The sequence below is a fragment of the Pseudopodoces humilis genome, chromosome 16 (assembly GCF_049639895.1).
Source record: "Pseudopodoces humilis isolate 2021_Gansu_Grassland_sample_001 chromosome 16, ASM4963989v1, whole genome shotgun sequence".
Lineage (NCBI taxonomy): Eukaryota > Metazoa > Chordata > Aves > Passeriformes > Paridae > Pseudopodoces > Pseudopodoces humilis.
This window is the reverse complement of record NC_142215.1, coordinates 16,454,759-16,469,980: the sequence shown is the minus strand read 5'-3', so window position 1 is coordinate 16,469,980 and position 15,222 is coordinate 16,454,759. Positions and strand designations below refer to the sequence as shown.

The following is a 15,222-nucleotide window of genomic DNA, read 5'->3' as shown; positions in this document are numbered from 1 at the left end:
CACAGCTGTGTGCATGTTGCTAATTCATATTATGGGCTGGATCACTACCCATCACAACAGCACTAGCTCAGAAGCAGAAAAACAGAAGAAGGATTTTTACTTTCTTGACTTGAAAGGTGCATGTGTGAATTGTGACCAGCTACTGCTCTTTGCAGGAACTCACCAGCATCTCCCATGGAGCTGAAGATGCTCTCGGTGACACACATGATGGTGTCTGTGGCCTGGTCGTAGCGCCCGATGGGCTCTCCCCGGCTGGCGAACTGGCGCACGTGCTGCAGGAGGTCATTGAGGGCCTGGCTGACCACACTGGCAGCTGCACTGACCTGCTTCAGTAACTCACTGTCATCTGTAGCAGCCTGGCAGGCCCGCACACAGTTCTCCACTGAGCGGTCCACCAGCTTCCCTGCCTCAATCAGCTGCTCCTGACACACTGGGGAGCTGATTGTGGGACTCACCACCTGCATGGAGAGAGCGTTCAGAAAAGGTTTATTTAACAGGCCATTGGGAACATGCAGCAGCACTCACTGGACACATGCTCTGCCCCTTCACAAACACCACTGCTGTGGAGGCTCCAGAGCCAAAAGCCACCATGGTGTGGAAGGAGGCCTCCAAGGTGTAAGGTTTTCCCCCACTTCAAAGTTAATAAGAAAGGCTTTTCCCACAGTGCTTCGCACCTCCATTTTGTTGTACCCTAGTTTATATAGCCAGTTAGCCTGTTGGCTGTCCCTCCCTTTTTACCTTGTATGTCTCTTCCCTGGAAAGTTCTCCCTTCCCTGTTTCCCTGTTGGCCCCAGTTTGGTGCAGTCCTCTGCCCCTATGATCCCATTAGCTCTCCCTCTCCATGACCTCACCTGTGCACCACTTTCCCCTGTTCCTATGGGACCCTGACCCTTGGATCCACCCCCTCAAGCCCACATATATTCCTGGACCCTCCATTACTCCCTGTCTTTGTTCCTGGACCCCTTTGGTGCGTGGTTGGAATAAACCCCACTGCAACTCCACACACAGACCATCCCTGCCTCTGTGTGGTGTGTCTGAGTGTGTGTGTGTGACTGCAGCCTGCCCAGACACTGACCCCCCCAGAGGCACTTTTGGGAAGGCAGTGTTGCCTTACCATCCACACCTGACACTACACACTGCCTCACCTTAGCACAAGCCACAAGCTGGGAAGTAGAGAGTGCACACTGAGTAGCAGCAGCAATGACCCTGTTCTGCAGCACCGAGTCCTCAGCCACCTGTGCTACATTCTTGGCCTTCAGCACCAACATGGCAGCAGCATTGGCAACAGCTTTGGCCAAACTCATCAGAACATCCTGGTAAGGGGAAAATACAGTCTGTGACATTAAAACACACTCAGGTGATAATTCCTACAATCACTAAGTTCAAATAATTCCTTCCCATTTCCCCACCTAAAATCCCATCCACATACTTCAGTTCTTTAGTAGGATGGAGTCTTCCTAATGCCTCTACTGTTAAAATGATCTGGTTTTCCAGTGAAGAAAATACTTCAAATATACTTATTTATAATTTCAACTACACAGCAGACAAAAAATCTTGCATTTTAAAAATCAAACCCACTACTTTTTGTTCTGCTCTTAGATACGAGAAACTATCCCTTTCTTTAACCACTTTCTCCAACACACCATAACACAGATAAGAATGCTTAAATTCTCTTTCTTAGCCAAGAGCTGTAATACATATATTCAACTAGGAATACAAACAAGAACTCTGATGATCCAGATTCACTGCTGGATGAAGTGGTAAAAATGGCCTATAAGTTGTATTAGCAGGCACCTTGCACACAGTGCACTCCAGAGGTCTATCTGCTGCTGAAAAGTACCATCCCTTGGTTCTGGTGCAAACACATCCTTGGTATTCAGTGAAAAAATCCACACGTGTTTTTCACAGAGGATTTAAGAGCACTGGTCTTAAACCGCTAACAGCAAACACTGTTAAATCATAAGGCATTATGATTTTGTAATTGATGCTAGTATTCATCTTAAAGAAATTCTGTTTGTAATACCATGATTTTTTTCTACTCAGTTTACCAAAAGGTTTTATGAACTTCTGGTTTACATGTATACATACAGACACAGCAAACACACACATAAAACCCACTATATTTAATGAGAAGAAATACAGTGCAAAAAGCTCTCCATGAAGCATGACAGCATCTGTATGATGCACAGAACACAGTAGGGGTTCCGGTGAAATCAGCACTCTGTGACTGTGTAATTAAAACCAACTTCAAAATGGATTCAATTTGCATAGAGTAACTCCAGCAATTTCTAACCACACTTTGAGCAGCCTGGTTTCATGCAGGCACCTCCTCATTACAAAACTGTTCTGACAGTGACAAGCAACCCCCTCATTACCTGGAACCTTTCATCTGTTTCATTCTCTCCAATTTGCCTCAGTAGCTCCCCGCTTGCTTGTCCAATGCTTCCAGCTGCAGTCAAAACTGTCTGGCGAGGCTGGGAAGAGGTAACAGTGAAATGCATTAATTCAAAGAAAATGAGCTTTACTTGCATTTCAGATTTCCTCAAGGAACTTCTGCATTAGTGTGCAAGCAATACTGCCAAAAAAGAGGGAACCTGAGAAGCTCTTCTATGTTCACCTCTCCTGAAGTAGGCTGCACAGCCTTCAGCAAGTCTGAGACAGCACTGGCCAAGGTTCGAGCAGCTTTGAGGAGGTCTTCTCCACTTCCAACTTCATCATCCATAAGGGCAGCAAGCAGTTTCACACCTTTGGACATCTCAGTGAGGTTGGAGGAGATGGTTGTAATTGCACATCCCACGGCAGTGTAGTCAGTGTCAACTGGATCTCCTGCAGAGCAAATGTTTTTCACTGATCAGAATGCTTCAGTGGCAAAAAAGGAAATGGGCAGCCACAAGAGGCTACACTCTGGTGAGAGATAAGAGATAGCCAAGTAATGTGTCACTTAAAAAAACATTTGATTGCTACAGATTTTCTGATTTCTGCATTTCTTCTGCAATAATCTATCCTCTAGCAGAATGTTTCTTCATTCAATGAAATTTTCTGAGAAGCCCACAGTTTCAGCCTCTTTCAATACTAAAAGAGCCTAACTTAACACAGTCTTGTCTCCTTTAAGCCCCTCACAGCTCCCTCAACTTGTAATTTGCTGAAGAAAAACCCACTGTCAACAAAAACATCATCTCTCCTTAACTGTCAGATCAATGATGCTTTCCTGTAGTAGCAATGATGCTTTCAATGCAGCTTTCTTGTAGCTTGCAAACACTGTTGGATAAGCAAGCTACATTTTACCTTCACTGACTATCACACCTTCAGAGAAACTGAAGGTGGAAAAAATTCTGTTGGGAGGGGCACCAAGTTTGTTCCACACGCCAATGCACTTAGCTATTGGCATGTCTTAAGGAAAATTTTCTACAGCTGCCCCATAGTCAGTTCATACTGTTGGGGGTTAGGTGTCCTTCTTTTAGTTCTGGCTCACCTGTGGAATTTTTACCCATTAGTTGTGGGGAAAACCTGACTGTGGGTACTTGGTGAGTGCTTGAGAAACACAAAGAGTTTGGCTGGGTCCAGGAGGGAAGGGGGGCAGGAAAGGGGGAGGGCAGGGACAGTTTTTCTGGCTTCTTCAGCTTCAGAGAAGCACATTTTGCTGGGAGCTGTTGCTGTGGGGAGAAGGGAATTCGCCATCATCCAGAGAGAGCTGCTTCTTCTTCTTCTCTTGTGGGCCTCGCACCCCCTGTCCTGCTGGGACGTGGCAGTGCCAGGTATCGCCACAGAGCTGCTGATCCACCTCAGCCACCGACCCGGGATCTCTGCTCATCCCTGCCTTTCCAGCTGGGTGTTCCTCAGAGCCCTGCAGGAGCACCGGGACTGACAGCCCGAGGGGTTTGTGAAGCAAAGCCTCTCCTCCATCCCTTCCTTTGTGGTGCAAAGCCTCTCCTCCCATCCCGGCTGAGAAGGGATCATGGGGTCCCCGGTTCTGTTTTGTTGCTAATGCTGTTCTTATTGTTGTTTGTGTGCCTTCTTATGCACACTAGTAAAGAACTGTTATTCCTATCCCCAAATCTCTGCCTGAGAGCCCCCTGGTTTCAAAATTACAGTAATTCTGAGGGAGGGGGTTTACATTTTCATTCCAAGGGAGGCCCCTGCCCTCCCTAGCAGACACCTGTCTTCCAAAACCAAGACAGTTACTTGATTAAGACTGACAAATAGGAGACTGCAAGGAAATCCTTCCCATTGAAATGTACCTGCTGTAAGGTTAACAACAGATGCAGTTCCTGCAGTGATCGCATCAACCTGAGAGTGTATTTCATGTTTGGATTCATCAACCTTGTTTTGAACCCATACTCTTGATGCCTGAAGAGCAATAACAAAAGGAAGAATTAAGGACTGCAGTGAGGTTCTGTAAGGCAAGGTACCATGTACATATCCCCATTCCTTTGAGAACTTTTGAAAGCGAAACAGAAGACAAGCAGTAGGCTCTTAAAGTGAAATATGAAAGCAAGCATTTTCTTCTGCTGATTCACTAATTACAGATTTAATCTCACATTTCAACAGCTGCCTTTTTAAGGTAAATGCTGTAAGAAAAGCTAAACACTCTTGACTGACAGTCCCCCATAAGCAATAACCCTCTGGTTCTGTCCTGCTCATGAACACCAGAATCATATTTTGTTCTTTTCCATGTTGCTGTGAGACAGTAAGTCCCACCATTAATACTGCCCACAGTTTGTATTTAACTGTACATATGCCTGCAAAACAATAGCATTCCAGGCAGGTTTATGCAAGGAAGTCTGCTGCATCTGATCTCAGGAGACTGATTAGAGTGAGGCAGACCACTGTACATGAATTCCTTAAAAAGAGCAGAAAATTTTTACCCCATGTTAAAAGCTTTGTCAATATCACCTTAGATCTGGGGACAATGACTGAAGTGGTCTGTAAACAACCCAAAGCCCTAACGTCCATTTCTGTGTGGATTAGAAGAACTCACCATGTCCTGCCCCAGCGGTGGCAGGTTATCCACTTCACTGAGGTCGGCCTGTGCCTGCTGAACCGCGTGCATGCTGGTGTTGATGGTGCCCATCAGAGCCTGCTGAGCTGAGGTCTGCAAGGCAGAGCAAGGCAATGGCTGTGCTGTGTTCCAGAGGGCACCACAAGCACATGTCACATGTGTGTGAAGAGACCCTGGGTGACAGCAGTCCAGCAACCACACCAGGCCACTGCAGAGAGCTGCCTTTTCCCTGGCACAATGGAGAAAGCAAAGCCCTCAAATTCTTCTCACAGCCTTGATTCTGCTCGTGCCATTTTACACTCTGCTGTACTTGCACACACACATGAAGTGCTCAACTTTCTCAGCTCAAACAATGACCAGCAGACACACACAAACCCACTGAACTGTCTTACCGACCTGCATTTGAGCAACATGAAAACTCTATTTGCTTCTAGGAGATCATTACTGATTTCCTGGGAGAGCCTCCCAGTGGAATCCAGGATGATTCTAAAACTCAATTGTCATCAGTATGCACAAGCTAACAGAAAACTGAAGGGGTTTAGGCAGAGCAGGATGCTGTCTGTATTGGGGGTCTGGGGCAAAGTTTTGGCCGCAGGGGTGGCATCTGGGAGAATTAGCCAGGGGTTTTCCCCACGCTGGGCACAGCTGGCTCTAGTTAGCTCCAACAGACCCAGCACAGGACACAGCTGAGTACAGCACCCAAACTGATGGCACCTCCGGGAAAACACTGGTGAGAAAGGGCAGTGAGGGGAGAAAGGAGCTCAAGAAACAACCTTGCAAACACCAGTGGCCTGACAGGGATGTGGAGGGCATGCTCAAGACAGCAGAGCTGAGTTTCCTTAGCCTGTGGGAGAGAGCAAAGTGCAGCAGGTATTTCTCTGCAGTCTGTGGAGAGGGCTGTGTTGGAGCAGATACCCGCAATGTGCCACAGTAGGTGGGTATTTCCCTGAAAGGAACTCCAGCCCATGGAGAGCCTGTGCTGGAGCCTTGCCAGGAAATAGCCCAGTGCTGCAGCAGGCTCTCCTGAAGGGAGCTGCAGCTCATAGGGGACCCTCACTGCAGCCAGCTTATCCTGAACTACTGCAGCCCACAGGGAGGACCTGCTGGAGCTGGGGAGAAGTGTGAGGAGCAAACAGAAGCAAAGAGGGGCTGTTATAAGTTGGCTGCTTGTGAGCAAGGAGTAGAATAGTCAGAACTGAAGGAGTGAAGTTCAGTCTGTAAGAAAGGAGGTGGCAAGCATTTTTAGTTTTCATCTGTTTCTCACCATCCAGCTGTATTTTAATCAACAATAAATTAAATCCATTTTCTCCAAGCTGATTCTGTCTTGCCCATGAATATAATTGATGATCTCCCTTTTTCTTGACCTTCACTGATAAAAAGCTTTTCTTAATCTTGTATATCTTCCATACACACTTTGATTGAGGAGTCAGAGTGGCTGCTGAGCAGGCATCTGGCAAACAGCCAGGTCAATTCACTACACAGACTAAACTTCCAGTAGTATGTCATGATTTTAAGTATTGATTATATTCTCTAAATGCTGTTTAGGGCCTGTGAAAGCCTTTCAATTAAAATGAGAAAAAGCACTATCAGCTTTAAGCCAGCTAAAAAAATTTCTAAGTTGGTGGGCTAGTGATAAGCTAGCCTTAAGTAAGCCTTATCCTTAAAACTGCTTACTTTTGCCAGTTTTTAAACCTTTTTTTTTTTTTCCCCCTTTGAATATTAGTATTAACTGCTTAGAAGTAAAGAAAAGGCTGGAGCCTGCTTTAAAGAAAATGAGAAAATAAGTCAAAATGTGACACCCTAAATATTTAAGGGATACTCAAAACTTATGCTTGCTAGAACATAGCCAGGACTCCTGGTCTTAGAAACATGAATAACATCCTGTTTCTGACTACTTGCTGCACAGACAGGTTTCACACACAAAACAAGGAGGTTCCTCACGAGTGGGGGCATATGTCCTCTGTGCATCTGGCCAGTTGTGACCTGCTGCTGAGGAGAAGGCATGATGCCAATGTTGAAAGTCTCGGGGCCGCTGGAGCCTGAGCGCATCACAGCCGGCAATGCCACAGAGCCGTGCTCCACCTTCCCGGTCCGGTTAAACTGCTGCTGCAGAATGGTGGGTCTGCAAAAAAACATCCAACACACACTTAGTCAGCTCCTGCAAGTAGAGTTCTGTCAGCTGGTCTTCCCCTAGGATTTAAATTGCATTTCACAACATTTGGAGAAGCTGGAAAACTTTATGGCTTTTCTTTCTAAGCATTTTCTAACGTACTGGAATAAAGATAATCTGGGGCTTCTGGCAGATCAGTTACTAATAGCACTAATGAGCAGGCACCAAGGAAAGATGGCAATCTGCAGTTTTGTTACTCATGATACAATAGCTTTACCCCTTCTAGATGCATGGTAAACACAACCAGAACAAGGTTTATGGCATAACAACTGTTTTGTTTCTGTTGTATCACAGGCTGATCAATAGAAAATAGAAGCATGAACCTAGAGGAGATCTTTTCCAAGTACTCCCTAGAACTGGGAAAAAAACCTTACTTTCTTTCTTCCCCTTTTATACAAACAAGCACAGACAATTCTTGCAAATAATCTGGCAGTCCACCAGATACTGGGCTGGAGGATAATAAATAAAGTTACTGCCATCCATGGTCATGAACTGCCTTGCCAGATAAACTGCCCATATTCAAACATGATTCAGCCTTTAATAGCTAGAAGTGTTGACAGAAATTCAGGCTGTAACAGCAACACTCTGCTGAGGGAAAAAAAAAAGTGATTTAAACTATGAAAAAATCTTGTATTTATATACTACAAGTTTTGGACTTCTCTGCACAGCACTTAACTAACAGTATATTCTGTAAGTGATTTGGAAAGTGCCATGTCAAAATAAAGCATATCTGAACATGTGTGATCCATCAAAAGATGAAATTTCCCATAAGTCCACATGAAATACCTAAAACAAAAATAAAAAAAAAAATAAAATCTATCTCATACAAACCCTATGCTTAATAAATCAAATGGACTTTTCCCATACACACTGCTGACACTGCCACCCTCAAGAGTTCCAAGAAAAGACTTGAGTATCTCATTACAGCTTATAATATCACAGATCTGTTTCTATTGTTTCACTGTACAGAAAAATTTACATGCCTTTTCAAGAGTGTGGCCACCTCTGTGTTTTGCTATATTCAGTTACTCTCCCATCAAAGCCATAACCTGACCTACTTGTACCAAACCCCTTCCTCCACCACACCACACATCTGATGGTGAAATAAGCCAGCTCTGCTCATAACACTGTACAACTAAAATGACAGTTCCATGGTTTCCAGTCTGATACTATCAGACACAAGCAACTAAAACCTTCTAAATCATACATGAAGATATGTATTCAATCATACATTGAAGAACTTTTGAGCTCTACTTCATTGTCCCCCTCTCTGCCCCAGCATTTTACTGAACTACAGCCTGAGTGCCTTTGTTCAAGGGCCAAGTTAGCACAAACTGGTGCCATTGCTGGTTACCCTAACCAACAATTGTGTGCAACAAATATCTGCTCTTCAGTCCTTAAATGAAGCTAGGAGCCTGCAGAATTGCCTGGGGACAGTACTTCCTCCTGTTGAAATACTCTGTAGAAAACCACTAGTAAAACTACTCTAACAATAATAACTGTACTACTTCATTTGATAAAGCTGCTGGAGCTAAATGTGGTGCTCTTAAAAACAGACCATTTCCTCCTGTTGCATGCACTCACTTCTTAGGTGAAACAGATTCTTCCAACATGGTTGATTCCTCATCACCTTCAAGCCCAAATCTATCTTTACTTTGTTTCTAGAGGAGGGGAAAAAAAAAAAAGATAAGTTAAACAATGTGTGTTGTTTCTTGCTTTCTCTCCACCATTTCCCTGCCATTTATCACAAACCTAAACAAATGAGTGCAGAGCTTTGTCTGGTGCTGACACCACGCTGCTCAGCAGTGAGTGACAACCTCCCCTGGAGAAGAGGTACTCTTCAGCATTTAACAGCTCAGGTTCTAAACCCTGACAGATAAAGTACATAAAGAAGAAAAGCCTACTGGTGCCTGTCTGAAAAAAGGTATAAGGAAAGTGCTGAAATGTTACTGTATGGTGCTAGCTACTGATGCCTTAAGATTTTAGCCTTTATAGTCTTCAAATCCAGTACTGCATTAGTGCATAAATCTAAACTCCTTATGAAGTGTGAGTTAACTCTCTCCACATTTTGGACAGACAAAACAATTCCTCTGGGCCTGAGATCCAAGGACACCATCACAACCTCAGGCCTCAAAAAGTATAAACAAAAGTGAATTTGGCGGGGGGGGGGAGGCAAACTGGGGGAATATGACTTCATTACCTGAAGCTGTAACTGGAGATATGTATGATATGTAAATGGACCAAACTTGTATCTGTCTGAAAAACTCGTGACCATCATCCATTTTGGGTGTAGCCCCTTGGGGAGGCTTTGTGTGCCCTTAATGTACCTGAAGGCCCTTCATTAAATATATCCATTTGATTCTTTTAACTTTGTCTGGCCTCTGTTTCTAGGTAAGCCCAAAAAAGGCATCACTACCAACAGAAAATACATACCCATAAGTAAAGACAATAAATTGAATATTGTCTCCAAGTCATTTTATCATAGGTACTTAAAAGTTCAGGACAGTCTGACTTCAAGCTGAAGACTGAGGCATGCGTTTTTTAATGCTAAGAGAGATTTGTAAATATACATAAGGCCAGTAAGTCTAAACCACTAGAAACAACAGGAGACTACAAATCATAGAAATAATGCCTTATAAAAAGAGTCTACTTCTACTTATTGCTTAGTGCAGAGAAACTGTCTGCTTTCCCTCTTGCTCCATGATTGGTAGTCTGAGTCCAAATAGATGAATATAAATAGAGGAGCATCCACTATGACCTTCCATTCAAGAGGAACTCCTCATGCACATCTATATGAATGCACAACTTTGGAGAAGAAGTTCTTACTATTAGAGTTTGATTTTCTGCATGAACTGCAACTCCCTATTTCTAGTCAAGATTATTTACTTCTGTAATAATGTGAAGTAAAAAACATCTACTGTTTTTAATTTGGATATACGCTACTGCAGTTCTGGGTTCTCTGTCACCTGATTAATCACCTGTCACTAAAATTGCAGGACATGAGGGGTTGGGTAGGGTGGGGGGGAACACTGTACTAACCACACTTGAGCAGAAAAAATGTATTTATCGATGCACACTGGAGAAAATGAGTTGAAGCAGTCCAAAACACAACAAGAATTAACAATATGCAACTGAAAGCAAATAAATCCCACTTTGAGGAATCCATCACAGAGGTAATGTGGGCTCGACAACTGTGAACTGCAGCTTCTCATATGAATCATGGGTGTTTATGATTTAACCTGCTCCTAATTCATACATTTTAAACTGGCTGTGTCAGCAGATGGTAGAGAAAGAAAATCAAAGGACTGGGAGTGGAAATTCGCAGTTATATCCTATCAAGACAGAAGGCTACTTTCATGTGGCACTACAGAGCAATGCTACTTTTCAATCAAGTTTTAAACCACCTACAGAAACCTGCAATTTATTTGATATTTATTAAACCTGAGCCTGACAGCCTCAGAGAAAAAGTCTCGTGATGAATTCTGGCAATCTTCGTCAACCTCTTATTACGTAACACTTAGTGTTACATCCTACACTGCTCACATGAACAAAGGCAATAAATTCTTCTGGGCAACTTTGTGATTTATTACTACTAAAATCTATTACAGTAAAGAATGATGGAGTTTGGAATGTCAATAAATTTGACAAGAAACTTTTTTCTTTTTTTCTGTTTGAACACCACACTTTTCTATACAACATGCTTAGAATGGGATCATTCAGCTCCATGTTTGATGGCAAACTTGCCATTTTTTGCTTTTGCACTTGCTTGCTTGGGAATATTTATAATACTGGAAATTTGTATCAGCCCTTCCTCTCTCCTGCCAGGCACATTCTATAAAAACAGGTTTCAAGGCAGTCTGACTTCTTCACACTGATTTTATCCCTCTCTGCACAACTGCAGTCTAATTCTTTGCTTTACTAATCAAAGTGTTTTCAAAGCAATATACTGTTGGAGCTTTTTGGTTTGTTTTCTGGCCAAAAAAACTTCTCAGCTCTAGTACATTATATACAAGGGCACCTGGACAACTATTGTGTAGTCCTAGCTGTAGTTTTAAATACTGCTTTCAGGGTAATTCCCATCTGGTTCATCACTTTGGAGCTTAAAACTCCATAGCTGAGGCTTTGGACTCCTCCCTGGATATATACTCACAGTCACCAGGTCACCTTCCAGACAGAAAAACAAAGCCCAGGAGTGCTGTACTGAGCCTGACACACACTAGAGATGTAATAAAGAGCCTTGATTTTTCCAGAAGCAGTGCCTTACTTGCAGGTAAAAATACACAACATCAAAACACAAGATACAACACTGATTCCATGAGAGAAAAACTGCTGTTTGCACATATTTGTGTTTTTGCATTGGCTGTTTTGCTACATGCAAAGATGTTAATACTATACCTTCTTTAGGATGATATCAATGTAACCTGCAATTAACTGAGAGATCTGTTCTCCTTCAGTGGTCTGTACTGAGTAATAGCTTTCCTGATATTCACCAAAATCCTGAAGAAAAAGGGGAAAAAACACAAAACTTATTTGAAAATGCCAAGTAAGTAAATGAAGAAACAATACCAAATATGAATGAGGAAATTCAAAATCTGAAATTGTAGTAGCATTTTATTATATCCAACAGTAAGTTAAACTTCACCAAGATTCTAAACCAGTCTGTATGAGCAACTGAGGGAAGAGAGAAGAATGCTTTTTATTTCAGTTTAGTCATAGATGTTTCATAAATTGAAATGCCCAAGAGATACTTCACCTAACTTTATCAGATTCAGTACTTGAGGGTGGAGAAAAGTTTTTTTAGAATTTAATTCTAGAGTATAATCATCTGTGCAATTGGAAATTAGGTGCACATGAATCAAGTGAATGGCATTTTCTAGCCTCTGCCTCTTGCTCCATCACTTTAAACAACCTTTTCATACACAAAATGTAAGTTGCAGTGGTCTCCTATGGACCAAATAATTAGCAAAATATCACATTCATGAAGCTTCCATAAATTTGTAATTATCAAAATCATGAATGAGCCAGATGAGTTTATGTTTATATCTTCCAAGTCACAAAGTACATTATGAATGACAAACACCATAACTATTTACACAAATGTCAGTAATGCTTTCTTAACCGTTTCATTAGTTAGGCACAAACCAGATTTAAAGTGGTTTGTTGAAAGATTTCAACAGTACTTCTGAGGAACTGCCCTGTCTAGAAGCCCCAAACTACAGACTGAACCTGGACTACAGTATGTGCCAGTTCACTACTTGAGGACTCTATAAGGCTAGAAAATTTAGAGATAGAACAAGTTCCAGTACAGAAACTGTTCTGAGTCTCCTTGCTACATAAATCCCTTATCCTCTGAATACACACAGGAAGATTACCAGAGTGAAGCTTTTAGGTGAGGCAGCCCAGCGTTTCACAGTTGTCAGTGGCCATTCCTGCAACACTTCCTTGGTCTTCTCATCCACACGCATCACTGAGTCTTTGGTCACCCCCAGCAAACGAGGAACCAGCTTGTTTTTGCCTTTCATTTTTTCCTGTAACAAGAAGTGGGAGATTGTTTTCCATACCAATGTATCTTTCCACAGCACAAAGGAAAAAGCAAGATAGAATATACTGACAAATAAACTGGTATGCAGACAGTGACAATTTAAAATTCCAGACTCAGTTTGTGTGACTATGATTTTCAAGCAATGCATTAAGAAGCTCTGGTCTTTAGTGCATCTTTACAAAACCTCTTCTCACACCTCCAGGACACTGAAATCTCTTTGTGGTCGAGGTAGCAAACCTTTTCTTAGTGAGGGACCCGAGATAATCCATAACCAAGGACACAGGATGGTCACAGCAAGAGCTACATTACCTTGACAAGAAAAAACGACACCCCGTAGGTGCGCAGGGAACGCGCCAGCTTCACATACTTCACTTTGGCTTCTATTTCAGTCATCTCACCACAGTTTTTGTGCTCCTGTAAGAGAGTTCCGTAGCATTTAGGCAGAACCAAAGCTTTCCAGAAACAAACAAGAAACAGGTATAGCTTTTATCTATTTCAGGATCCTTAGTAATCATAACAATTAGAATATTTGAAAAAATACTGTGTAGAAATGTTAGCAAGACTATCATATAATGCCTCACATCAGAGAATATAACTAACCTAGGCAAACAGAACGCTCCTCTTTGACCATCAATCATTCAATTTGTGCTTCAGACCATGCACACTAAACCCCTTCTGACACAGTTTAAAATTCTACGTATTCCTGCTATTTGACACCATTAAGTTTCATACAATTAATGCCTCTTCACTCAGCTTTAAAAAGTCATTTAAGTGTACCAGCACCCTTTTTTTCCTCCAAGAAACAGATTATTTCTTCCTGCTTTATGCCCAAAAGTTCTGATTCATGACAGCCTCACACCTTGTACTTGACTATTTCTCATGTCTTGTACGTAATTCCAATGAGCCTTTTTCGCCAGTTGCAGCATTACTCATTTTTTTCCATCACACAAAAATAATTCTACAGCTAAGGAACAAATAATGATTTTTCTGAATAATTCATCTTGAAATATTCATCTAAGTGTGTCTTGTAACTCAGTCTCTATTTATTATTTAAACAATTTGGCCATTAGCGGATTGACGATTACATGTAAGTAATGACAGGTACCCATCTTATGTATTTAAATTTCACCTCAGCATCTGCTCTCCTGTCCAGACCACTGTGCTGAAAACTGCATCCATGTCTGGCTATTTAAATCCTGTTTGTGTGATTTCCTATCCCACCCCTATCTTCCCCTCATGTGCTTGTGAACTGCTGGTTCCACCTCTTTCATGCTAACTGAATGTTAGCATTCATTAAGTAATACCATTCATTAAATGCTAATATTTCATTCCACAGAGGGAGCACCAGGAACATGGGAAATGCCTTCTTACTCCACCTGTTCCCCCCTGACAGCGTGGCAGCTTCCAAGGGGGAGCAACTGCAACTCCAAAAATCTCTTGCATCCCAAGAACACAGGCTGCTCCCATCTCTCAGCTTCAGCACTGAGAACACAACCTGGATCCCAAAAGAACAGGGGGCAAAAACGTAGCACTTGCCAAGCTCCAGAACTTCATGACTTGGAAAACACCTGGGTTTTTTTCAGAAAGACAGCTCACATATTCTACCTTGTTGCCAAATCTTTCCCCAGTGCCCTCACTGATGAGCTTCTGGTCCATGCACTAAAGCATATAATAACTGAAACTACTCAAAGGTCATACCTGACAAGGGAAAAATCCCATGCTATGGACAGCATGGCCATGATACTCAGATGTGAATGAATCTGGATTTTGCTTAAACTGCAATGGCACTGCACCACCTAAAGGTGCACAGAAAAACATCAGACATACTCATCCGAAAGGAAGTATTGAAAACTCAAGGTAGAACAGACTCACTAAGTTATGGGATTCTTCAGCTGAGAGTGCAGCAGACAAAATAAAGAATGTGACCTGTTCCTGCTCTTGGACTTGTCTCCCTAGCTGAGATCACAGACCTCTGGTGTGTCCTTCCAGAGCCATATGACTTTATCTCACCTGGTGACCTCAGGATTTTCCAACTTCCATTGAATTGCCAAACCTGTATGTCAGTGGGCAGAGATACCTGGTGCATCTACAGAACTTAGACTCTGAGACCACTTCTAACAATGGCAGTACATTTTACCATTTACAATCAACTGCTCCAGGCTTTTACAATGGGGTGATTCCCGCACACACCACTGCATTCAAGCATTAACAAGCAGAACTGAGGCTCATGTTTGAATGAGGCATGAAATTAAACTGGCTTCCCTAAACATCTGTCTATTTTAGTCCAAATATGCATCTTTATATGTCAATGCAACTGAAAAAAGTCCTTAAAAATACTGAATTCTCATTCTCTCCATTTAACAAAGCACATTGAATAATCATCAGTGAAGAGAAAAGGATCAGGACAATAAATCTACTAAAGAAATAAAATAAAAGCTGTCAAATACTTCATACTTTGTTTTCTGATAGCTATACAGTTCAAGTATATACAAAGTATGCACATGGGAAATC

The 15,222-nt window shown here is 42.3% G+C and overlaps 1 protein-coding gene across 13 annotated transcripts in view; it reads right to left on the bottom strand.

Moving 5' to 3' along the window:
• Nucleotides 1-15,222, bottom strand: part of TLN2 (talin 2) — a 133,412-nt gene that overhangs the window by 57,984 nt on the left and 60,206 nt on the right. For all 13 annotated transcript variants that reach the window (XM_088062932.1, XM_088062935.1, XM_088062937.1 and 10 more), the window contains 11 exons: nt 13,021-13,125; nt 12,542-12,697; nt 11,565-11,666; nt 8,754-8,830; nt 6,941-7,121; nt 4,979-5,092; nt 4,239-4,347; nt 2,618-2,826; nt 2,376-2,474; nt 1,146-1,313; nt 164-458 (listed from right to left, as the gene is read on the bottom strand). In XM_088062932.1, coding sequence (XP_087919058.1) covers nt 164-458; nt 1,146-1,313; nt 2,376-2,474; nt 2,618-2,826; nt 4,239-4,347; nt 4,979-5,092; nt 6,941-7,121; nt 8,754-8,830; nt 11,565-11,666; nt 12,542-12,697; nt 13,021-13,125 — 1,615 coding nt within the window. The remainder of the gene's footprint in view (nt 1-163; nt 459-1,145; nt 1,314-2,375; nt 2,475-2,617; nt 2,827-4,238; nt 4,348-4,978; nt 5,093-6,940; nt 7,122-8,753; nt 8,831-11,564; nt 11,667-12,541; nt 12,698-13,020; nt 13,126-15,222) is intronic.